Source organism: Lepidochelys kempii, chromosome 10 (genome assembly GCF_965140265.1).
Source record: "Lepidochelys kempii isolate rLepKem1 chromosome 10, rLepKem1.hap2, whole genome shotgun sequence".
Taxonomy (NCBI): Eukaryota; Metazoa; Chordata; order Testudines; family Cheloniidae; genus Lepidochelys; species Lepidochelys kempii.
Genome location: NC_133265.1, coordinates 23,772,608 through 23,799,412, shown reverse-complemented (window position 1 = coordinate 23,799,412; position 26,805 = coordinate 23,772,608). Strand labels below are relative to the sequence as shown.

Here is a 26,805-nt window from a genome sequence, read left to right as displayed (position 1 = left end):
TTACTCATTAGCAGTCTCTATGGTTTTTTTAAGTTTCATGCTGGCAGCAGTCCTAATCCTCTAAATGGTGTGCAATGTCTCTTCTGTTTAACATAGATGTTCATGACAGGCAGCAGCATGTCTGTAACAAGCACAGGGAAGGATAGTGGCTATTAACCTCGAGTTCTAGGAGAGGTGTTTCGTTCATTGCATCAGTACTTGTTTGCTATGAATTGTTACATGGTCATCACATTTCATAAACTAGTCTGTGACAGCTGAAAGTCCAGGTCTTTTCCTCTGTCCTCAAAATGGCTTCACCCTTTTCTTTCATTTTACTAACTTGTCTCATCTGCCATGGAAGCACTTTCCTTAACCTACTGACTCCAGTCTGCTTACATCCACAGAGCAGTGCATGGGGAAAGCAAACTCTAGGTCTTCGGAGAAGCGTCAACTTACTTTTTGAAGAGAACACTGCCTTGTCGCCTCTATGTAATCATGCCCTCTCATTTTATTAACATCAAATGACAGATTAGTAAGGGACGTGGTAAATCCTCCATCACTTGGAGTCTTTGAATCAGGACCGAATGTCTTTCTAAAACATAGGCTATCGTTCAGCCCCAAGTTATTGGGTTCAATGCACTGGTTGAAATTCCAATGGTCTGTGTTATCCAGGAGGTAATGCCTCCTTCTGACCTTAAAATTTGTGAAGGTCCAATCTTCTTGATTAGTCTAACAATATATTAAATGGGTTCACTCAGACTCTTAAAACTTTTAACTTGTTCAATTAATGAATTTATCTTTTTTCCCCAGTCTTGCCAGTGGTTCTTTAGGTGGCTTTATTGTCCTTTTCTGGTAGCTCTTTTTTAGCACTAGTCCTGTTAATGTGTCTCTAGCATTATGATTAAAATCAGTTGCAAGGATCATTATCCAGTTCTTCTTGGGGTGCTGGTAGGGTTGCTGTTCCGAGCACTCTGTCAGGCCTATTCAGTTGTCAGTATTGCTCATTGTAATTGAAATAAGAAGCTTATATGTAAAATAAAAACGATCTCATTCTGACTTGAGGCTTTGCCGCAGCAGGTGCGAGACTGAGCCATACGTTGAGGGCAGGTATTGGGAGGCAGGAAACTGAAGGGAAATGTTGCAGAACAGGGGTCTAAAATGGTGTATTCTTGGGGGGGTATAGCATTGTGAGGGGCAGGACACAGATGGGGGGCATGAAGTTGGGCTCACGGGGAGGCAAATGGAGCTGGTGTTTGGAGGCAGGGCATGAAGGATTGTGTGCAAGGAAACCCTAGGTCATAGATGGGGATGTGGGCCTACAGCACCTGCCTAGGGACCCAGCTTCTGGAGCACAAAGAGATCAGAATCCCAGCTTTCCTTTGAGTGAACTCTTTTTGAAGCTGTGAGGACTAGAAAAAGCTTGATATTGATATTGATGATGTGGTAATCAGTGTCCCAAACAGACTGTCTGCAGATTCAGTCAAACATTAACTTTCCCCCTTCATCTTAACTCTGAATCCTCTGCTCTGGGGGAGCCCCCCACCATCACCCAAGCAGAGTACATATTTGGGGGGGGGCTTTTTGCTGCCATGCTATCCTAGTGCTACTAGGATGAAGTATCAAGCTTTCCTCCCCCCCGACCCCAAGTTTTCTGCTGTGCAGTAAGATACACTGCAGCAGCAAGCAAATCCCCTTGAGCCTTCTTTAATTTAACGTTATGCAAATCTTTTAAATCAGAAATAAGCCAATTTTCCAGTTTCTTACTAGCCATTGTTTGACTACTCGGAGGCAATCTTGGCTCAGCGGTTGTGGTTGCCTAGGTGGTTTGTGTGGGAGGAAATAGGAATTGTGCAAACTGCCTTTGTCTCCAGTGTTGTTAAAAAGATTTCCTTCTGAGATTATGTCTACACTGCAGCCAGGGATGTAATTCCTGGCTCAGGCAGACATGCCTTCTCTAGCTAGCTTTGAGTCAGAGAGCTAAAAATAGCAGTGTAGGCTGACAGTTCGTGCGGCTACATCTACCCAAGCCAGAAATTACCCTGCCCCTCCACCCCCCCCCCCCACAGTGTAGCCATACCCTGAGTGTGTAAACCCTGGCTGCAGTTATGTGGGAGGAGGCGGCAGAAAACACCTTTTGTAAGTCTGCCTCGGACAGTGTCAAAATATTGAATAATTGAACTTCCTGCAATTTATGGGAGCACACAAGGAAGGGCATCTGCCTCGGTCTCCCAACACGCTAACTCTCAGCTGTGTTTATGCTGCACTCTGGCTTTATTGTGCTCAGGCACCTACTGGGAAATTAGGCCGCAGAAGTGGGTCTAGGAGGAGTGCTGACCACCACATTAGCTGGCAACAGTGCTCCTCTGGCTGCCTAAGGGGACTTTAACCCTTGGCATTCCAAGTGCCATGTGCAGTCCATCCACCTCACCCAGACCACTCGCCTAGGCTTGTGAGTTGTAGCATTTTGAGCCATTGTGTAACTTCCATTGGCATCTTTTAGCAGTCTGCAATGAGCACCCTGAGGCATGGGGATTGGATCAACTAAAGCAAAATGTTGCATGAAACCTCAGGGGGGCACAGCGCCAACACTGAGCACATCTGTGACTGCTGGCTTTGTGTGACTGCATGTAATTCCCTCTGAGTCTGCTTGATTGAATTAGGCACCCAAATTAGCTAAAACTATGGGAGCAGGTGGAGAGAAGCCAGCCTGCTCCTCTAAATACACTTGGCCTGTGATGTTCTGGGAATATCTTTAATTAGCAGCTTCTGTTTTCATTTTCAGACTGTCACATAAATCCACTCAGCAAAACCCAACTCCAGCCCCAACCTTCAGATAATAATAATAATAATCTCTGCTTGTGGTGTGGAAAGCTTTTACCTGTGGTTTTTTGCTGATTTTCCTTTTTGAAACTAAATGCCCTTTTTTAAAAACCCTTTCCTTTACCATACACCCTGACAAGGTATATGGAGTGCTGTCCATAATGTCCCACAGAACAGGGGTCCTGCAGACAAGTTCTTGGTTCAGTTATAAAAGAAATGATATGCTTAATCCAATGCTCAATGAAGTCAATGGAAAGGCGGCCATCAGTGGGTTTTGTATCCTGCCCTATGTAGTAAAGCAGGGTGAGGGCATTTCAGATTGGTGAAGTGAAAAGGATGGTGGTCAGATTTTTGAATTCCTGAAACTGTGGTCCTCTTTTTGGAATGAATAACTGAACAAATCATCCATTAGCTGTATTATTCTTTTCTACTGATGCTAGGCACTTTCCAATACAGATAACACACAATCGTTCTCTTGCGGGGCCCCCCAACTAGTGTCAGACTTGACCTAATGAGACAGGGTGAGGACCCGATAATGTCAATAAGCTAGTGCCCTAACCCATCATATCACAGTCTGGTGTGGAGAAGCTGTTGTTTCTTTTTTTAAAATGCTATCATTTATGTAGCTAACTCTGGAAGACTTTGAAAAGTTTTATGAGGTTGAGGGTAGCAGCCTTGTTGCTCAGCTCAGGATGGGGAGTACATGTGTGCAGAATAGCATGGAAGAAAGTGCAAAGACAGTGGAGAAGCAGACAAAAGGGGCAGTCAGGTGGCATTACTGGGGTCCAGTGTTGCTCTCTTCCATCAAACAATTGTTTTATAACTCCTGTAGATGTTCTAAATTGTGGACAAGAAGGGATTGTGGTCAAAGGGATTAAGGCAAGGGGCATGAGTCAGGATAGAGTCATAGGGTATGTCTACACTACAAAAATAGGTCGAATTTATAGAAGTCGGTTTTTTAGAAATCGTTTTTATATATTCGAGTGTGTGTGTCTCCACAGAAAACGCTCTAAGTGCATTAAGTGCATTAACTCGGTGGAGTGCTTCCACAGTACTGAGGCAAGCGTTGACTTCCAGAGTGTTGTATTGTGGGTAGCTATCCCACAGTTCCCGCAGTCTCCGCTGCCCATTGGAATTCTGGGTTGAGATCCCAATGCCTGATGGGGCTAACACATTGTCGTGGGTGGTTCTGGGTACATATCATCAGGCCCCCGTTCCCTCCCTCCCTCCGTGAAAGCAGCAGCAGACAATCGTTTCGCGCCTTTTTTCTTGAGTTACCTGTGCAGACGCCATACCATGGCAAGCATGGATCCCAGTCGGGTAACCGTCACCGTATGTCTCCTGGGTACTGGCAGACATGGTACTGCATTGTTACACAGCAGCAGCAACCCATTGCCTTGTGGCAGCAGACGGTACAATAGGACTGGTAGCCATCATCGTCGTGTCCGAGGTGCTCCTGGCCACGTCAGCCAGGAGCGCCTGGGCAGACATGGGTGCAGGGACTACATTAGAAGTGACTTCACCAGGTCATTCTCTTTAGTCCTGCAGTCAGTCCTATTGAACCATCTTATGGTGAGCAGGCAGGTGATACGGATTGCTAGCAGTCCTATTGTACCATCTTCTGCCGAGCAGCCATGAGATGTGGATGGCATGCAGTCCTTCTGCACCGTCTGCTGCCAGCCAAAGATGTAAAAGATAGATGGAGTGGATCAAAACAAGAAATAGACCAGATTTGTTTTGTACTCATTTGCTTCCCCCCCTCCCCCGTCTAGGGGACTCATTCCTCTAGGTCACACTGCAGTCACTCACAGAGAAGGTGCAACGAGGTAAATCTAGCCATGTATCAATCAGAGACCAGACCAACCTGCTTGTTCCAATAAGAACAATTACTTAGGTGCACCATTTCTTATTGGAACCCTCCGTGAAGTCCTGCCTGAAATACTCCTTGATGTAAAGCCACCCCCTTTGTTGATTTTAATTCCCTGTAAGCCAACCCTGTAAGCCATGTCGTCAGTCACCCCTCCCTCCGTCAGAGCAATGGCAGACAATCGTTCCGCGCCTTTTTTCTGTGTGGACGCCATACCAAGGCAAGCATGGAGGCTGCTCAGCTCACTTTGGCAGTTAGAAGCACATTAACCACCACACGCATTATCCAGCAGTATATGCAGCACCAGAACCTGGCAGAGTGATACCGGGCGAGGAGGCGACGTCAGTGCGGTCACGTGAGTGATCAGGACATGGACAGAGATTTCTCTGAAAGCATGGGCCCTGCCAATGCATGCATCATGGTGCTAATGAGGCAGGTTCATGTGGTGGAACACCGATTCTGGGCTCGGGAAACAAGCACAGACTGGTGGGACCACATAGTGTTGCAGGTCTGGGACGATTCCCAGTGGCTGAGAAACTTTCGCATGCATAAGGGCACTTTCATGGAACTTTGTGACTTGCTTTCCCCTGCCTGACGATTCCCAGTGGCTGCGAAACTTTCGCATGCATAAGGGCACTTTCATGGAACTTTGTGACTTGCTTTCCCCTGCCCTGGGGCCAATGAATACCAAGATGAGAGCAGCCCTCACAGTTGAGAAGTGAGTGGCGATCCCCCTGTGGAAGCTTGCAACGCCAGACAGCTACCGGTCAGTTGGGAATCAATTTGGAGTGGGCAAATCTACTGTGGGAGCTGCTGTGATGCAAGTAGCCCATGCAATCAAAGATCTGCTGATATCAAGGGTAGTGACCCTGGGAAATGTGCAGGTCATAGTGGATGGCTTTGCTGCAATGGGATTCCCTAACTGTGGTGGGGCCATAGACGGAACCCATATCCCTATCTTGGCACCGGAGCACCAAGCCGCCGAGTACATAAACCGCAAGGGGTACTTTTCAATAGTGCTGCAAGCTCTGGTGGATCACAAGGGACGTTTCACCAACATCAACGTGGGATGGCCGGGAAAGGTACATGACGCTCGCATCTTCAGGAGAACTCTGGTCTGTTTCAAAAGCTGCAGAAAGGGACTTTATTCCCAGACCAGAAAATAACTGTTGGGGATGTTGAAATGCCTATATGTATCCTTGGGGACCCAGCCTACCCCTTAATGCCATGGCTCATGAAGCTGTACACAGGCAGCCTGGACAGTAGTCAGGAGCTGTTCAACTACAGGCTGAGCAAGTGCAGAATGGTGGTAGAATGTGCATTTGGACGTTTAAAGGCACGCTGGTGCAGTTTACTGACTCGCTTAGACCTCAGCAAAACCAATATTCCCACTGTTATTACTGCTTGCTGTGCGCTCCACAATATCTGTGAGAGTAAGGGGGGAGACGTTTATGGTGGGGTGGGAGGTTGAGGCAAATCACCTGGCTGCTGGTTACGCGCAGCCAGACACCAGGACAGTTAGAAGAGCACAGGAGGGCACGATACGCATCAGAGAAGCTTTGAAAACCAGTTTCATGACTGGACAGGCTACGGTGTGAAAGTTCTGTTTGTTTCTCCTTGATGAAACCCCCCTCCCCTTAGTTCACTCTACTTCCCTGTAAGCTAACCATCCTCCCCTCCTGCCTTCGATCACCGCTTGCAGAGGCAATAAAGTCATTGTTGCTTCACATTCATGCATTCTTTATTCATTCATCACACAAATAGGGGGATGATTACCAAGGTAGCCCAGGAGGGGTGGTGGAGGAGGGAAGGAAAATGCCACACAGAACTTTAAAAGTTTACCACTTTCAAATTTATTGAATGCCAGCCTTCTGTTTTTTGGGCAATCCTCTGTGGTGGAGTGGCTGGTTGGCCGGAGGCCCCCCCACTGTGTTCTTGGGCGTCTGGGTGTGGAGGCTATGGAATTTGGGGAGGAGGGCGGTTGGTTACACAGGGGCTGTAGTGGCAGTCTGTGCTCCTGCTGCCTTTCCTGCAGCTCAACCATGCGCTGGAGCATATTGGTTTGATCCTCCAGCAGCCTCAGCATTGAATCCTGCCTGTTCTCATCACGCTGCCGCCACATTTGAGCTTCATCCCTCTCTTCAGCCCGCCACTTACTCTCTTCAGCCCGCCACCTCTCCTCCTGGTCATTTTGTGCTTTCCTGCACTCTGACATTATTTGCCTCCACACATTCATCTGTGCTCTGTCAGTGTGGGAGGACAGCATGAGCTCAGAGAACATTTCATCATGCGTGTGTTTTTTTTTCTTTCTAATATTCACTAGCCTCTGGGAAGAAGATCCTGTGATCATTGAAACACATGCAGCTGATGGAGAAAAAAAAGGGACAGCGGTATTTAAAAGACACATTTTATGAAACAATGGCTACACTCTTTCAGGGTAAACCTTGCTGTTAACATTACATACATAGCACATGTGCTTTCGTTACAAGATCGCATTTTGCATCCCCCCACCGTGTGGCTACCCCCTCAACCCTTCCCCCTCCCCGTGGCTAACAGCGGGGAACATTTCTGTTCAGCCACAGGCAAACAGCCCAGCAGGAACGGGCACTTCTGAGTGTCCCCTGAAGAAAAGCACCCTATTTCAACCAGGTGACCATGAATGATATCTCACTCTCCTGAGGATAACACAGAGAGATAAAGAACAGATGTAGTTTGAACACCAGCAAACATACACTGCAATGCTTTGTTGTACAATGATTCCTGAGTACTTGCTACTGGCCTGGAGTGGTAAAGTGTCCTACCATGGAGGACGCAATAAGGCTGCCCTCCCCAGAAACCTTTTGCAAAGGCTTTGGGAGTACATCCAGGAGAGCCGCGAATGCCAGGGCAAATTAATCCTTTCACATGCTTGCTTTTAAACCATGTATAGTATTTTAAAAGGTACTCTCACCAGAGGTCCCTTCTCAGCCTGCCAGGTCCAGGAGGCAGCCTTGGGTGGGTTCGCGGGGTACCGGCTCCAGATCCAGGGTGAGAAACAGTTCCTGGCTGTCGGGAAAGCCAGTTTCTCCACTTGCTTGCTGTGAGCTATCTACAACCTTATCATCATCTTCTTCGTCCCCAAAACCTGCTTCCGTGTTGCCTCCATCTCCATTGAAGGAGTCAAACAACACGGCTGGGGTAGTGGTGGCTGAACCCCCTAAAATGGCATGCAGCTCATCATAGAAGTGGCATGTTTGGGGCTCTGGCCCGGAGCGGCCATTCGCCTCTCTGGTTTTCTGGTAGGCTTGCCTCAGCTCCTTAAGTTTCATGCGGCACTACTTTGGGTCCCTGTTATGGCCTCTGTCCTTCATGCCCTGGGAGATTTTGACAAAAGTTTTGGCATTTTGAAAACTGGAACGGTGTTCTGATAGCATGGTTCCTCTCCCCATACAGCAATCAGATCCTGTACCTCCTGTTCAGTCCATGCTGGAGCTCTTTTGCGATTCTGGGACTCCATCATGGTCACATCTGCTGATGAGCTCTGCATTGTCACCTGCAGCTTGCCACACTGGCCAAACAGGAAATGAGATTCAAAAGTTCGCGGTTCTTTTCCTGTCTACCTGGCCAGTGCATCTGAGTTGAGAGTGCTGTCCAGAGCGGTCAGAATGGAGCACTCTGGGATAGCTCCCGGAGGCCAATACCATCGAATTGTGTCCACAGTACCCCAAATTCGACCCGGCAAGGCCGATTTAAGCGCTAATCCACTTGTCAGGGGTGGAGTAAGGAAATCGATTTTAAAAGCCCTTTAAATCGAAAAGAAGGGCTTCATCGTGTGGACGGGTGCAGGTTTACATCGATTTAACGCTGCTAAATTCGACCTAAAGTCCTAGTGTAGACCTGGGCATAGAGTTGCAGGTCAGAAGGAACTCTTAGATAACTCTTATCCACTTGGGAAAGTTCTGTTAAAATGCTCTCTTGCTAAGTGCCCCACTGCTCGAGGCCTCCACCGTGGCAGGGGAATGATTGTGAGATATACCCAGCTAATCCTGGCAAGTAACCCGCACCCAGAGGCTGCGGAGCAAGGCAAAAATCCCCCAAGGTCACTGCCAGTCTGACCTGTGGGAAAATTCCTTCCCAATCCCACATGGGGGATCAGTTAGACTCTGAGCATGTGAGCAAGAACCAGCCAGACAAGCACCTGAGAGAGAATGCTCGGTGTCACCTCAGAGCCCTGTCCCATCTCCAGCCATGGTCATCCCTACTGCTTCAACGGATGCTTCTTCCAGTGAATACCTATCCAAGTCTGGGATCAGAACATCTCTAAGTCCTGGTAGCACTATTAACACCCTAATGTCCCTCAACATTAGTACAGCTAATACATTTCAGCAACTGGTCTATTCTGGCAGCTGTTACCGACCACTTGTCTGCCTGGTTTTGCTCCATCACTAATCTTTATCAGCACAATGCACCTTTTAGAGAGGCCCTGCTTGCTACTTACCACAGACCTCTCCTTGCTACTTACCACAGCAGAGAGTAACAGTCACTTGCCTTTCCTGCCTATTTAATTAATGCCATAGGTCTTCCCAGACATCCTGGCAATGACTGTATAGCTCAAACACCCTACATTTCCTCATATTGAATTGCTGTTAAAATCAGAAAGTGTGAAACGTACATTCCTCATTATCCCTACTGGATGAAGTTGACACACGTTACAGATCTGCAATAGCAACTCAATACTCCCAGTTTTGACAATTTCCAATATAATCCTGTCTTTTTGCACAGAAGCTGCTGAGAGGAAGAAATAAAAAGCTTTCATCTAAAATTTCATATGCTTAGTTGTAAACCAGAGGATGGTTTTTGGAAAGTTTGAGGTTAGTGTGGGTACGAACAGAAAAGTGATTAAATATCAACTCATCTGTTTACTTGGATTTGTTCTCTGAGTCATTCTTGCTTTTTTTTAATAAAGTGGATTTACCTCTTCTGAGAACACTGCATTGCCAGTTGATTCTGGAGGAATGAAGTATTCTATTCTGGCTAGCACATCATAAACAATTATTAACTGCAGGAGTTTGACTGCGCATTAATGAACCAGAAAAGCTTAGTTTTCAGATTTCATGGCAAGTTTGCTGGGCTGATAGGGGAAAAAAATATAAAATGATTTGATATGGAAATTAACATGGCACACTATAGTGCCATTTGAGTATAACTCTCTGGCATGACCATATGGTAATCACATACTTTTTGAAAATATACTATCTAGAAAAATTGATCATTGTCCAAACTTAAACCTCAGATTTTTAACTCAATGAAAACTATGCCTCCAGCTTTCATCGAGACCACACCACACGATCCATTGTCTACAGCCAAGCTCTACAATACAATGGCATTTGCTCGAACCCCTCAGACAGAGACAAACCCCTACAAGATCTCTATCAAGCATTCTTACAACTACAATACCCACCTGCTGAAGTGAAGAAACAGATTGACAGAGCCAGAAGAGTACCCAGAAGTTACCTACTACAGGACAGGCCCAAAAAAGAAAATAACAGAACGCCACTAGCCATCACCTTCAGCCCCCAACTAAAACCTCTCCAGCACATCATCAAGGATCTACAACCTATCCTGAAGGATGACCCATCACTCTCACAAATCTTGGGAGACAGGCCAGTCCTTGCTTACAGACAGCCCCCCACCTGAAGCAAATACTCACCAGCAACCACACACCACAGAACAAAAACACTAACCCAGGAACCTATCCTTGCAACAAAGCCCGTTGCCAACTGTGTCCACATATCTATTCAGGGGACACCATCATAGGGCCTAATCACATAAGCCACACTATCAGAGGCTCATTCACCTGCACATCTACCAATGTGATATATACCATCATGTGCCAGCAATGCCCCTCTGCCATGAACATTGGCCAAACCAGACAGTCTCTACATAAAAGAATAAATGGACACAAATCAGACATCAAGAATTATAACATTCAAAAACCAGTCGGAGAACACTTCAGTCTCTCTGGTCACTCGATTACAGACCTAAAAGTGGCAATACTTCAACAAAAAAACTTCAAAAACAGACTCCAACGAGAGACTGCTGAATTGGAATTAACATCTATAAGACTTCTAGCACGTCAGTTTATTTCTGGAAGTAATCAAATATATTCAGCATTTTGGATAGGACATATTCCATAAGCTCATCTTTACCTGTGGCATTATTGTTCTATCACCAACCAGGTATTCTGATCTGTTAATCAATAACCTTATTACTTATGTCTTGCAAATACTTGGCTTTACTAATTAATAGCAGCTTTAAAGGGATGATTCCAATATTATATATGCAGGCAACATTGTGAATTTTATGTTGGAGACCCAACACTGGGTCTACCCCTTCCTGGGGTATATTTCATCTCCTACCCATCTCCAGCCCTATCCATCACTGATGCTACAGAGGAAGGAGACTAAAAATATCCCAAAATACTTTTGAGGGGGTGGGAGTAAAATCCCTTCCTGACCTTTCCAGGAGACTGTCTGAAGCCCTGAAGCATGAGCTTTAGGAATGTAATCAATGAAAACTAGTGCATTAGGCTTTACACTTACTTTTTTGCAGTCTTTTGCAGTGGAGATTAAAGATAATGTTGGCATGGCCCAACACCTTAACAAATACTTTGCCTCAGTTTCTAATAAGACTAATGAAGAGCTTGGGGTAGTGGCAAGGTGGCTAACCAGAATGAGGATATGGAAGTAGACATTACCACATCCAAGGTGGAAGTGAAACTCAAAAAGTTTAATGGGATTAAATTGGGGGGCCCTGGGTAATCTCCATCCAAGAATATCAATGAAACTGGCACATGAAATTGCAAGATCAATAGCAAGGATTTTTAATGAATCTGTAAACTCAGGGGTCATACCTTATGACTGTAGAATTGCTAATATAGGACCTATTTTTAAGAAAGGTGGGGGGAAGTAATCCAGGAAACTACAGGCCTGGTAGTTTGACCTCAATTGTATGCAAGGTCTTGGAACAAATTTTGAAAGAGAAAATAGTTAAGGACATAGAGGTGAATGGTAATTGGGATAAAATACAACATGGTTTCACAAAAGGTATACTGTGCCAGACCCACCTGATCTTCTTTGAGAAGATAACTGATTTTTTAGACAAAGGAAATGCAGTAGATCTAATCTACTTGGATTTCAGTAAAGCATTGGATACAGTTCCACATGGGAAATTATTAGTTCAGTTGGAGAAGATGGGGATTAATATGAGAATTGAAAGGTGTTTAGGAGCTGGTTAAAGGGGAGACTACAATAGGTCATGCTGAAAGACTGGAGTAAAGTTACTAGTAGAATTCCTCAGGGATCCATCTTGGGGAAGTCTTATTTAACATTTAATTAATGACCTTGGCACAAAAAGTGGGAGTGTGCTAGTAAAATTTGCAGATGAGATAAAGTTGGGAGGTATTGCCAATACAGAGAAGGACTGGAATATCATACAAGAAGATCTGGATGACCTTGAAAACTGGAGTAATAGAAATGGGAGCACAGGCACTGGCTTCCTCTGGGCCCCAGAGGTGCTCAATCCACTGCTCTGCCCCAGGCCCCGACCCCTTCCCCCAATCCCATGCCCCGCCTCTTCCAGCCCCTGCTCCACCCCCACCCCGCCTCTTGCCACCCAGTTCCGCTCCTCCCCCGAGCATGCTCTGTCCCCACTCCTCCCTCTCCTTCCCACAGTGCCTCCTGCATGCTGTGGAACAGCTGATCCGTGAGAGGTGGGAAGAGCTGGGAACCGGGGGAGCTGGCTACTGGAGCACCTACAGTGTCGGCGCCTATGAATGGGATGACCTTACAGACTAACAACAAGATTTTTTGCTGTAAACTGTGGATTTATCAGTTGGAAGAGACAGAGGAGGAGAAAGACCTGGGTGTGTTGGTTGATCACAGGATGACTATGAGCTGCTAATGTGATGCAGCCGTGAAAAAGGCTAATCCAGTCCTAGGATGCATCAGGTGAGGTATTTCTAGTAGAGACAGGGAAGTGAAAATACCATTATACAAGGCACTGGTGAGACCTCAGCTAGAATACTGTGTGCAATTATGGTCTTCCATGTTTAAGAAAGATTAATTCAAACTGCAACAGGTGCAGAGAAGAGCTATTAGAATGATCCAAGGAATGGAAAGCCTACCTTATGAGAGGACACTAAAAGAGCTTGGCTTGTTTAGCCTAACAAAAGAAGGTTGAGGGGAGATATGATTCCTCTCTATAAATGCATCAAAAGGATAAATACCAGGGAGGGAGAGGAGTTATTTAAGTTATGTGCCAATGTGGACACAAGAACAAATGGCTATAAACTGGCCATCAACAAGTTTAGGCTTGAAATTAGGCAAAGGTTTCTAACCATCAGAGGAGTGAAGTTCTGGAACAGCCTTCCAAGGGAAGCAGTGGGGGCAAAAACTGGCTTCAAGGCTGATCTTGATAAGTTTATAGGGGGATGATACGATCGTGTTGCCCACAATGGCACATAAGCAATCTGCAACTTATAGCAGCAAATATCTCCAGTGGCTGGTGATGGGACACTTAGATGGGGAGGGCTCTGTGTTATTATCGAGAATTCTTTCCCAGGTGTCTGGCTGGTGTGTCTTGCCCATTTGATCAGGGGCTAACTGATCACCATACATGGGATCAGGAAGGAATTTTCCCCCTGGTAAGATTGGCAGAGATGCTGGGGGCTTTTTCGCCTTCACCTGCAGCATGGAGCATGGGTCACTTGAAGCTTTAAACTAGTGTAAAGGGTGGATTCTCTGTAACTTGATTTGCGGATTTCAGTAACTCAGCCAGGGTAGTGGGTGGGTGAGGTTCTGTAGCCTGCAATATGCAGGAGGTCAGACTAGATGATTCTGATAGTCCCTGTGACATTCTATATCTTGGGGGAGCGAGCTATAACCCCCATATTCCTCATTTTCATGTAATCATGATCTTACGTATAAAGCATGCCTTGTAAGGTATCAGGGGAAAGGTCATGATCTGCTGAAAGTCATTTCTCTATTCATATATGTATATCATTAATGCATATGAAGTTATGAGAATTGTGTAGTATGGTTGTCACTAAATGTTGTAAATTGGGGGAATCAGCCAGATTTTAGCTCCCCAGAGGCAACAGCAAGGAAAGTAACCAACGCCCGGGTGGGGGTGTCAAACAACCCATCAACAGCCATTGTCTAGCAAGGGAGTTACAATGCAATGACTCACCTACATGAGGCCACACAAGGGGAATTGCTCAACCTTGCTTGGAGAGACTTACTAATGCTCACCTGATTCTGAAGGGGGGGGGGGCACAGCCAAAAGGGAGGAAAGGACATGATAAAAGGAAGAGACGTTTGCCATGCTCTTCTTCTCTCTTCCACCTACATCTACAGACACCACACCACGCGACTGAAGTGCTAATAAAAGGGGAGAGCCTGGTTGAAGAGCAACCAGCCAGCCTGTGGAGAGAAGCATCTACGTTTGTAAGGGCTCTGAAAGTGTTAAGATCAGCTTAGAAAGCATTTTGTTTTTATTTCATTTGACCAAACCCACCTTGTTATGCTTTGACTTATACTCACTTAAAATGTATCTTTGTAGTTAATAAATCTGTTTGCTTATTCTACCTGAAGCAGTGAGTTTGGTTTGAAGCGTGTCAGAAACTCCCCTTGGGATAAGAAGCCTGGTACATATCAATTTATTTGTTAAATTGATAAACCTATATAAGCTTGCAGCATCCAGCAGGCATAACTGGACACCTCAAGATGGAGGTTCCTAGGGTTGTGTCTGGGACCGGAGATATTGGCTAGTGTCATTTGGTTGCACAGTCCAAGGAGGAGCTTACATGCCAAAGGCTGTGTGGGAACAGCCCAGGTGTGGGGGGTTCTCACGGCAGAGCAGGGTAAGGCTGCTCCCAGAGTCAACGATTGGAGTAACCTAGCAAATTACCGGTCCAGATAACACCAGAGGGCAACGTCACAGTCCCCTCTACCCTCTCCAAGGGTACCCAGAGGCACCTTACTACCACCTACCTTTAGTGGAGCCTTGTCTGCACCTGCCAGGGGTCAGCTCCCTGACTCTCCCAGCCACAGGCACCACAAACACTCCCCTCAGCCCACATAGGCTCTGCTGTGCCTCGTGCAGGTTAGGGATAGACACATTCCAAACCTGAGTCCTCTAAGTGTTCCCCTGCAGTGTCTAGCCCCTTTGCCACTGGACCCTTACAGCATTACCAGGCCTGCTGTTCTCAGAGGAGTAGTGCACCACAGCTTATTAGTTACACCTCAGAACACTGCTCCACTTAACCCAGCATGTAGATTTGTTTATAGACAAAGCAAGTATAAGTTTATTTGACAAAGAATAGAGATTCATAGGACGGCAAACAGAAATACTGGAAACAAAGGGCTACATATAAAATAAATCCTGCCACACATTCTAGAGTCTGAACTCAACTCACAAAATGCCTTCTGGTCTGATAAGTAAGGGTGCGATTCTGTCACACAGGTCACGGAGTCCGTGACTTTCTGGGACCTCCATGACTTCTGCAGTGGCAGGGCTGGAGTAACTGTCAGCCCTAGGGCTGCCAGAGCAGCGTCCCATCAGTGCTGCCACAGCAACTGACTGGTGGTCGGCCCCGGGGCCACCGGAGCAGTAGTCCCTGGGCTGCTGGAATCAGCGGCCGGCAACAAGCCCGGGGGCTGGAGCAATGCCCCCTCCGTTGGCAGTGCTCCCACTGTTCATTCCCTCTCCCTGGGACCCCCTGGGTATTTTTAGTAAAAGTTAGGGACAGGTTGTGGGCTTCTGTGAATTTTTATTGCCTGTGTCTTGACTTTAATAAAAATACCCGTGACAGAATCCTAACCTTACTGCTTATCCAAAGTCCTTCTTACAGCATTTTTCAACCAGGCTGGGTGAGACCCTTCTTTCATGAGCCCCAACCCACTGGCAACTTGTCTCCCCTTGATGAAGGATGGCAGGGTGTCTTTCTGTACCCCCAGATACATCAGCTCAGACCTTTGATCTTCATCTGAAACAGGGTGGATTTGATTTAAATCAATTTGATTTAAATCGTGATTTAAATCACTCATCAGGCAGACTCAATTTAATCATGGATTTCTACGTAAAAGTGCATTCTTGTTGGTTGTTATAACCTTAATACATATTCTTCACAACTCAGAGATAGATGTAGGTTTCATTTTTAGAGGGTACACACTATACATTGTTAAGTGATTTATTTTGAAAACTTTTCAGATTAGTTTTACAGCTTTATCAGAAAATGAATTATTGGTTATTTCATTTACCAAAGGTAATTTAAGCAGCTATTTATGAAGTCAATGGGAGGTGAACTATCTCCAATTCAATAGGTTAATCATTAATATTTGGAGGATTTTCTTGCCATGCTGTATTAGGAGGAGAACATCACCAGACAGACATTTGAATTGTTTTATTTAAACTAAAACAGCAACATTATGTATTCTGGATTTTTTTCTTCAACAGCAAATATATAATATTTTAACAAAACAAGCATATGAATTTTTGAATTTAGCTAAAAACATTCAAGTTTTTTAAATCAGATTTGTTTTTATTAAAATTGTTTTTAACTAAAATAGTTAAATGAAATATTAAAAAAAAATCAATCAACTATATCAGCCAGGTCAACATGAGAAACTTAAAATATTGGCTTCTGTAGCTAACTCAGTCGTCTTCACCTTCACTTTCCTGTTTGTTCATAATCTGGAAAACAAAAACAAGCTTTCCTGCTTTTTCAGGTCCCGAACGATTTCTCAGTTTGGAATTAATCCCAAAGGAAGAAAATATTCTTTCTACACTGGCAGAAGAAGCTACTGCTGTTAAAAGTGAGATTATCACTCCAACGGTTTCTGAATCCAAGTGCTTAAGTGACTTCCACCAGTTCACTGGTGTGATTTTTCTTTAAAACATCATCAGCAAACACATATTTCTTGAATGGTTCTTATTCCCAAACTGGGTCTCTTTTACAGCTTGCTGCCATTATAGGTGTTGCCTTCTAGTGAGAGAATGGTACAGTAGATCTCAAATCAATGAAGGCTACACTCAGAAAGACCTCAAGACTTCTGGAATACGCTGCTCAGACAGTTTCACTTTTGTTTCTACTGCCTGTCCCTCCTTTCTCATTTAGCTCCAGACTTCTTCTCCTTGTCCAGATCTATTCTGGCCCCAACAATCAGCTATTCATTGAACTTTTGGAAACTTTGCACTTTTAGAAAGAGGTAAGGGGTTGACTCTGTGTACTCAAATTTGCAGAGGGACAATAGGGTTGAGGTCTGTTATTTCTCACCTCAGTATTATTTCTTTAAAAACATTTTTGCTGTTAACAAGCATGTTATCTCTGGAGACACAAATCCACAGTTTGAGAACTGCAAAACTAAGCATCTCTGATGGTATCTTCTTGACTGAGCACTAAGTTCCATTGGGTAGATAGAAAGATTAACCTAAATAATCTATACAGAAGTCTGTGGAAACCCATAAGATTGGTTCCCTAATCCATGAACTATTGGAACTCATTTACAACTTTTCCTAAACATTACATTAATATATTGTCTCATACTACAGAATTAGAAGTTATAATCCCTATTCCATGATGAGATATGTATCTCAATTAAAACTAAAACTTTTAGATAGATATTTTCCTCAAAAAGAATTTTATCCAAAAAAAATCCAATTTAAATAAAAAAACCCACAATTGATGTTTTTATCATTGATTTTTATCCACCCTGATCTGAAAACAGGGTCCTCTCCCACTCCCCTGTTTACCTCTTCCTATTAATTTCCTTCTGAAGTCCTTGCAAGCTCTTCATTAACATTTGACTCAGTGCGCTAGTAGACTACATAGTGGTCAGCTAGGGAGATAAGTGTCTCCCATCGTCTGTCTGGAAAAGTTTGTCTCAAGGCATGCTCGCTACCTCTGAATGACCTACCTTTTAACTACAAGGCCTTCAGAACATATTTTTCCAATAGATAGATACACACACATCATCTTATATGTTATCCGCTCATACATTTGCAAAGATTGTGATGCCCAGTGTGACACAGGCTTTCAGAAAAAACCTTCCATGACACTCTTTGGTGAATTAGAATGTAAATACCAGACTGAAGGGATCCCTGTGTTGTTAAGTGCTGAGGAATCTTGTCGCTGCAGCAGCTCTGTCAAGGCTGCTAAGTTATTGCAGCTGCTCAGTGATTCCATTCTTGGAGCTCCGATGTTAGTTGCACAAGCAGAGAGAGCAGACTGCTAATTCAGCAAACTCGATGTTACTCCTAAGGAAAGACCACAGGTATAGTTCAGTGATAAAGGCACTTGGCCAGGTTTAATGCCCTCAAGACACAGTCCTAATGACTTGCACAGCTTGCACAATTACGTTAACACAATTGCCCCAGGGCAAGGAGCAGTTCAGTCAGCAGCGGGAATCTTTGCTGTCCCTCAGCCACACAGAGGGTTAAGGCAAGGTACCCACCATTTATAGACTGAGACAAGCAACTGAGATAAACAACTTACGTACCACATTATATGTTCCTGACATCTATTTGTTGCCTCCCCTTGTATCCTGCTCCTGATGTCTTGAACAAAACATCCCTATTCATTATTCTGTCAAACCAGCTTATTTTACCAGGGGTCAATGTGCTCCTGTGTCATCTCCTAAGAATTGGTTTACGCAGTTACTTGAGAACTCTTGATTTTTTGTATCATCCTCTTCTGTCAGGAATGTGCTTACTTGGTTAGCCAATACCTGCTGTATTATTTTACTAAGGCCAAGCCTTCTGTGGTTCACACTGTTAGTTATGCCGAGGACTCCAGCAAGGCCTGCACCCTGTAACCATTATGCACCCCATGCTCTCTGCCAGTTGGCACCAACAGGTCCTTGGGTCACAATAAGACATAAACCAGCAGTAACACCTTATTCCAGCCCCCCAACATGTGCTACATTACCTCACATTTTCAGCTACCTGACAAGGTGTAACCTACCCCTCCTGAGTGCCTTGCTGCCTTTCTTTTTCTGGACCCTCAGTGTGTTATACTACCTTCAACTTGGAGCTAAATTCAGAGGTGATGTGTAAACACAAGCAGGTGTGGGTCTAAACTGAATAAGCATTTGTTTCCCCTACACCCAACACACTGCCCCTCCATACCAGCAGTTATATCCAAGGAAAGTTAAGAGAGGCTGCATTATCTTTGCTGGAGAGTTCTCCTCTCCATGTTGGAAAACCACATAGGACAGACAGGTGCCAGCTGTAGCATTCTTTGCAATGCTGTCCCATTAGGACTGCTCTGTCAGCAAGCAGAGGTAGAGACGCAGACGGCCCCAGAGTTGTAAAGGCACGCGGCCTCACATTAATTGCTCTGCGTCATGGTTACAGTGTTAACTGCACCTGTGACCCCTCTTCTGGTCTCTCTCAAGTGTCTTCACTCTTCCCAGTGAGGAAGCCCTCCATTCTCCCCCTCACAGACCCAGGTCCCTGAGCTATAAACATCCTTGTTCATCAACCGTGATTCCTCAGCAGCCCCAGTGGGTTTGACACCGGTTAAGAAACTTCCTTTCAGAAGCTGTCACCAGTAGATAAATGCAGTGACCCAGAGCAGCTTCTTCAAAACAGGGTATTTATTATTTATTTATAGAATTCAGAGAATAGAGTTGGAACAACAAAAGGCCTACATGCAAATGGCTTACCTACAGCTTAGCATTTCCCTCAGAGCCTCGGGAGGCCCAGCTCTTTAAGACCCATTCTGCAGAGTCTGTCTCCATGTGTCAGTCAGCTCTCCTTGAGCAGTTTCCTAACAACCCAGTCTCTTCCCCAGACTCTGGATTTTTATCTAGAGTTCTTTGTTTCAGGTGTTCAGGTCCCTCCTACCCCAGTCAGGGTGTTTGAGGCAGATTGGTCAAAGGGAATAGTTCAAAAGCATTGACACCTGTATTGTCAGATAAGTTCCAGTGACTGGGTTATATAAAGCCACTGTATGCCTTCCTGCAGACCTGCAGTAATCTTGTGCAAGAATTAATCCTTTGAATCGTCTAGCAAACAGCATAACACTCAAACAGAGGTACGCAATAGTTATAAAACAAAATGCAGCTATCTCCCATGTTCTTCACACTCTGTGAATCCACATGGATCTGAAGTAAGGGGAAGCTGCTTTTTGCCAGGCTAGAGTCCTGGTCTCTTCCATGAGGCAACCTCCTTCTCAAAAAGGTTTCCTGGCCCCTTGATGTGTGTCTCTGTGTAGAATCACAGTCTGGCCATGTGATCCTGGGGACCAAACATGCACTCTTTATATCCTTTTTCTTGGGTGCAATCCACTCTCTCTAATGGAAAGGAGAATGTTTCACCTTTCTTTGATTCAACCTGTTCTACATGTGAAACTCAAGAAATAGCGCCTCGTGTTTGTGTTTATAAAACCATATCCCCTCACGAGGTTCCAGGAGATTGTGTTTAGCACTAGATGAATTCAGTAAAGAAAATTGTATAGCATGCAGCTTCTTCTTTTCTGTCTCTCTCTCTTTTTTTTTTTCGTTTTTTTGTTTTACCGTCACAACAAACTATAATCTACATTTTATTTTCTTAACTTTATTCTTGTTTCCAATGAAAGCTGAGTTAACTGCTCTGCTTTCACTTTGTTAGGTCAGGCACTAGTTTCAAAGGTTTGTACAGGGTCTAAAGAGCCACATTCATCACCATCTGTGTTTGATCTCTACACAACATTAAGAATCCAAGAACTTTGCAGACACAGTTGGGTCCCAGATGACCACATTTGCTAACCATGTATGTACAAACACACAAAGCCTAGCTATATATACACTGCAGCTCTGTTAGGTTTTGTTGACTTCTGCAATACAAGGCAGGCAGGCTCACTAGTGGGGTCCCAAATGATTTAAAGGGATACTACCCAATTGCTCTATTTTACGCTAGCCTGTGAAGTAAATTAGGATTGCTTTTTTTTATGACAATTAAGGTTTCCAGTTGATTCTTTTTCAAAGAAAAAATGTAGTGATGAAACTAGCACTTAATGTTCAGATTTAAAGTTGCTGAACAGCAAATCCTACATTTTAGAGCAGTTTTGCAAAGAAATGTTTATACTTAACACTTTTGTGATTGGCCTGTGCATAGGTTTTACTGAGACAGGAGGTTGCACAGAACTTCTCTCCGCCCCTACCTCCCCACACTTCAAACCTCCTACTTGAAAACCAGCCACCCGGGCAGATCCTGTGCTTAGAGAAGTCCCTACTCCTCCCTCCAACCTCCCCAATACTCAAACACCAGATCTCTCATCATTGTCTCAGCCCCCTCCTGCTGCATTGGAGAAACACAGGTTCTCTGAAATGTGACCCTGTCATCTGAAGTGAACATCCTTCCACAACTTTGTTCCTCTTCACTGAACCTCTAGATCTTTTCTGTGTATTCCCTGGTCTGTTCCCTTCTTACTCATCATGACCTCTGTTCTTTCCTCTCATCCAAACTCCTCCCTTCTCAGCTGCAGTGTGGTCTGTCCCACCATGCAGTCATTTAAATCAAAGGTGTGCGAGCACTGATAATAAAACTTACACACCTGTTTCACAATGGTGTGGACACAATGGTGGTGGACATCCTACTATGACAATTTGGGGACTATGTCTGTACAGCTTATGAATTCTTGTTGGTATTTGGGAAGTTGTTCTTAGGAAAACTGCTGTGTCATGGAATTCCTCTGTGTATCCATTATTGCTGACAAGCCTGTAAGCTGGTCTCTGTCTGACTAGCTGCCATGGAGAATAGTTAACCTTAACCATTGTCCTCTGACCAGTCAATAGGAGGTTGGCTGGAGCTGGGAGAAGCCATTTCTAGCTTCTTGGGTTTGGAGAGTGGGAAAATTAGCAGCAGCAGCAGCAGCAGCACAAAGGAACTAGGTGGCAGTCGTGGAGACAGGATGTATGAACTCCAGGGCCTCACGTTGCAACTCAAGAAGCTTTGGATAGAAGGAGAAGGGGGAACAGTCGGGCATAGTTTTGTAGCAGGGATTTAGCTAGAAGACCATCCAGGGTCAGAGAAAAGAAACTGACTTAGAGAAGGAGGAGGAGATGCTCCATGTTTCAGAAGTCAAGTCGTGAGCTAAAGCAGAAGCATCCCAGACAACACCCCCAGAGGACCCAGACCCCAGCCCAAAGAATGCTTCAGAGTGGTGGTAATCTGAGGCAGGGAAATGTGTGCGTGGTTTATTGTTGTTGCACAGGTCTCTACATTTCTTTTTCTTTTAAAGAAAAATGAATGGTGTTTTAGAACCCTGTGCAAAATCTATCTTTATGTGTTACACTTATCATATGCTCTTGAGGAGTTAACCTGTGGTCCCACAACACCCACATGGCTGGAGTAGGGTAGCAGTTCTATAGTACCTTCCATCTTAATATCTCCATGCTTGAAGTCAGAAGAAGTAGCAGCTGTTCAATGCCTTTAGGATTTGGCTTTTGAAAGTGAAATATAAACAGACCGCTACAACATCCTTGTGTTTGAATAATCAGCATTCTGTTTGAGATTTCAGCACTGCCTGCTTTAGAGTAGATTTGATGGTAGATGCCATGACAAATTATAAAAGTTATACACTATTGATAAGCATCCTTTACTTTATTCTGTTCATCATTTTGTGCTTTGAATTTCAGCTAGTAAAAGACAAACAATGGATTCGGCAGTTTTGACTGAAAATAGCTTTCTTGATTTGCTGCACAGCAATATTGATCCACTGCATCTATACAGCCTCTTGGACACAAGGTTATCTAATGAAGATGAAGAAAGTGAACTTTCAACAGGTTAGTAATGCAGTGAATTGTCCTGCTGGTTAGCCAGGACATTGGATGAAAGTAGAAGATGCCATTACTTAACAAGCGCACTTTGTTGTGATGGTGGAGCTAATCTAAATGTAGATATGGAATTCTGATGTGATGGCTCTAATCCACATTCAGATACAGTAGTTGTTCCAGATACCATCCTGTGTTAAATTTGTGAACCTGAGTTACAACTCTGTTTGTTCAGCTTGTAGTTTATAACACACTTCTTTACATGTTGCTCCTAATGAGAGGCTAATATCTTTGGCATGCATCTCATACAGCATAACTAAATGCTATGTAAAAGCTTCCCTCTGCTGTCCTGGTCAGGCTAGCAACTGGCAACCCCTCTGCAATTTCAGGCTGGTGCCTTTACTAAACAGAGACTTTAGCTGAGCCAGACTGAGTGAGGACAGACCTCCACAAACAAAAACAGCAAATTAATTTCCTCTGGTGATCAAAGATCCAGGATTTGACCTTAAATCTTGAGGTAGATGACCAGTGTACTAGCAGCTGCGGGGAATTTGGCCAGTTTCAGCATCATTTCTTAAACAAGGTTGGGAGGAGGCCGTCTCTCTATGCATCTGGGGGTTTCCTTCCCAATTCCCAGGACCAGCTGGGTTGGAGGCTGATTCCTGTCCATTCCCTGACCCTCAAACCCAGTCCTACCTGAGGATGTCATTGTGATTGCAGTGGTAAATCTGCAGTAGTAGGCTAGTGGGCTACATAATTGTTGACCTCATGCAGTTTCCTGCCCTCACTGTACTCCTCCTCTGGGTTTCTCTGGGGGCAGGCGGGAGGGGATCATATGTAGCTCTGTTAATTTGGTGTCTTAGTATTTCCATCAGACTCAAGGTATATTGAATGTTGATACCGGACAAAGGCCTTCATGGCCTGGCGGGTGTTCTTTTAAACACTATTTACTATCAATTGATTCAGTACCTTGTACTAAGACAGTAGCTAAATAGCTTTTTTAAAATGGACAGAAAGTCCCAGCTCTTAACAGAGGGGAGCATGATTCTCCCTTGCCTTCACCTTTGTAGTCACTTTATGTCTGCGCCAAGTGAGTGTAGAATGTTACTGTCAAGGTTCCTTCCCCACTCTGAACTCTAGGGTACAGATGTGGGGACCTGCATGAAAGACCCCCTAAGCTTATTTTTACCAGCTTAGGTTAAAAACTTCCCCAAGGTACAAACTTTGCCTTGTCCTTGAACCATACGCTACCACCACCAAACGTGTTAAATAAAGAACAGGGAAAGAGACCACTTGGAGATGTCTTCCCCCAAAATATCCCTCCAAGCCCTACACCCCCTTTCCTGGGGAAGGCTTGATAATAATCCTCACCAACTGGTACAGGTGAACACAGACCCAAACCCTTGGATCTTAAGAACAATGAAAAATCAATCAGGTTCTTAAAAGAAGAATTTTAATTAAAGAAAAGGTAAAAGAATCACCTCTGTAAAATCAGGATGGTAAATACCTTACAGGGTAATCAGATTCAAAACACAGAGAATCCCTCTAGGCAAAGCCTTAAGTTACAAAAAGACACAAAAACAGGAATAGACATTCCATTCAGCACAGCTTATTTTACCAGTCATTAAACAAAAGGAAATCTAATGCATTTCTAGCTAGATTACTTACTAACTTTATAGGCGTTGTAAGGCTGCATTCCTGATCTGTTCCCGGCAAAAGCATCACACAGACAGACAAACCCTTTGTTCCCCACCTCTAGCTTTGAAAGTATCTTGTTCCCTCATTGGTCATTTTGAGTCAGGTGCCAGCAAGGTTATCTTAGCTTCTCAACCCTTTACAGGTGAAAGGGTTTTGCCTCTGGCCAGGAGGGATTTCATAGCACTGTATACAGAAAGGTGGTTACCCTTCCCTTTATATTTATGACAGTTACCAAATCAGAATGGTATAAAGCAGTCGAGAATCAGACTTCAGAATCTGGAGTCATCTCATGCTTAATTATTGCTGGTCTGAGATCGGGGCCCACGTTTGCCCTCTGAACTGGCAACTACGATTGACACCTGCAGGAATTCGTCTGTGCAGATGGGGCCTTGCTTATGCAGCAAACTCGGAAAGCAGGATGAGTTAAGGAGCAAAGATCTGGTTGTCCTCTTAGTTACAGCAGTGAAGCTGTAACTTGATCAGTTACTTTACTCCTGATTGTCACCAGTGTGACCAGAAAAATCAGGTCCAGAATTTTAAGCAGTTTACTTAGATTTGTTAGCCCAATGTGATTTCCATTCCTGTGCAATGAGTTGGCCTTGAGTCAGTTCCTAGTGAACCAACATCTATCACAAAACCACCACAGGATGAATGCTTGGGAGAGAATGAATAATTCTGCCTTTTTGACTTGTCCTGCCTCCTGGGTTTCTTTACCCTGGCCATGGCATTCACTGACCTAATTATAACTTTTTTTTATACTTTTTTTATTCTAGACCCTGAAATTGATACCATCAACCATGATCAGTTCAGCAATTTGGATGTCTTTTATACAATGGAAAGCAATGGAAGTGTGGAAGAATCTCTCTTTTCAAATACAGGGGAAGCTTATTCTAGAATAGGTATGAGATTTTTTGAGGGGTGTGTGATGTTTTGGAGATAACTAGACAAGTATGGGGTTCTTCCCTGTATAACCCTGAATGCATTTATGCTGTGCCACTTTGTTTCCGACCCTTGACACCAGTAGCCTGGCCATAAGCACAAAATCTTACCTTGGCTTCCATCAGCCTAGTTACTCCTTGCAGGGTAGCACCACAGTCCTTCCGGTCCAAAGTCACCCCAAATCTATCCTTTCGGTGTTCTTTCCTACCAGACACATGGATCATTCCCCTCTAGTTCATCACCCTCGAATGCGTGAAACCAGCCCCCTAGTGATCAGCTCATTCTGGCACCCAAGCTCCACACGGGTTGAGCAACAGAGATCTGCTTGGGGTAGAAATAAACAGGCAGTTTATTTAATAGAAAAACCATGGACTCAAAGATGAACTAGTAAGGGAGAGCGAACGCATACAGGTCACAGAAAATAAACACAAAGATGCAACCTCAGGCTTTACACTTCCATACTAGATAAAATCCCTTTTCTAAGATAAGTTACCTATTGACATTAAACCAGCTTATCTTATTTACAGTGAAGGAAAAGCAGATGGAGCTGGGGCTGTCCCTGTTGGCTCCTTGTGCACATGCATAGGGCCTGCCCCATGTGGGAGAGGACTGGGGAGGCACAGGGTGCAGGTCCCATCTTTATCCCCTGCAAAACCTCTACAGCCAGGATTTAACAGCTAGAATCTTGCTGTGGCTTCACCAAGCAGTAGTTTCCACAGCAACACCCTTATAAAGTGACACCTGAGAATGGTATATTGCCACGGCAACAAGTCAGCTTAATGAGGCACAATTAGCTATACCAGGGTTTGAGCCTCACACAGCACTATGTTCTGCAAACTCTCTGGCTTCACTACCGGATAGAGGGAGTTGTGATATTTAAATCAAATCACAATTTATCCTTAAATTTGTATATATTTATCAAATAAATAAAAAAGACTATACAAAATGTATTCTGTAGCTTGTGGGAATACTTGATTGGCTGTGCCTCACTTGCCTATGCTGATAAGCCACCCCAACTTTGAACAGTTTCGTAGCGACCCCCCTAGCTAAGCAGGGGTCCAGTGTTTCGCAGACAGCTTCCTGCTTAGAGGCTCCCCCTGAGATTCCAGGTGAAAAACTCACTTTCAAGCCTCCTTTTCCTCCGCCCCCCCCCCCCCTTCCATAGGATCCCAGAATATCAGAGTTGGAAGGGACCTCAGGAGGTCATCTAGTCCAACCCCTGTTAAAAGGGGGGCCAATCCCCCAATTTTTGCCCCAGATCCCTAAATGGCCCCCTCAAGGATTGCACTCACAACCCTGGGTTTAGCAGGCCAATGCTCAAACCACTGAGCTATCCCTCCCCCCGTCATGGTAAGTAATGGTCGTTCTGAAAGGAAGCAATTCCCTCTTAACTTGATAGCTGGAAAGTCTCATTGTCTTTCCATTAACTTTAATTAGGGTGACCAGATGTCCCAATTTTATAGGGACTTTTTGGGGCTTTTTCTTATATAGGCGCCCCTTACCCCCACCCCTGTCCTAATTTTTCACACTTGCTGTTTTGTCACCCTAACTTTAATGGTACACCATAGTCTTTTCTTGGGCTGGAAAATGGGGTGAGTACTTGAAGCTGGTTTCATTTTAAATAACTGGTTTTGAAGGTGACCCTCCCTGCTTGGCTGCTTCACCACTCTGCTGTGAGGTGAGGTTGAGCAGATTCATAACCACAGT

At 44.6% G+C, this 26,805-nt stretch overlaps 1 protein-coding gene across 3 annotated transcripts in view; it reads left to right on the top strand.

Annotated features, from left to right (window-relative positions):
- The window catches only part of CIITA (class II major histocompatibility complex transactivator), a 76,968-nt gene that overhangs the window by 19,447 nt on the left and 30,716 nt on the right, over positions 1-26,805 (top strand). For all 3 annotated transcript variants that reach the window (XM_073362462.1, XM_073362463.1, XM_073362461.1), the window contains exons 2-3: positions 22,327-22,473; positions 24,933-25,058. In XM_073362462.1, the coding sequence (XP_073218563.1) occupies positions 22,327-22,473; positions 24,933-25,058 (273 nt within the window). The remainder of the gene's footprint in view (positions 1-22,326; positions 22,474-24,932; positions 25,059-26,805) is intronic.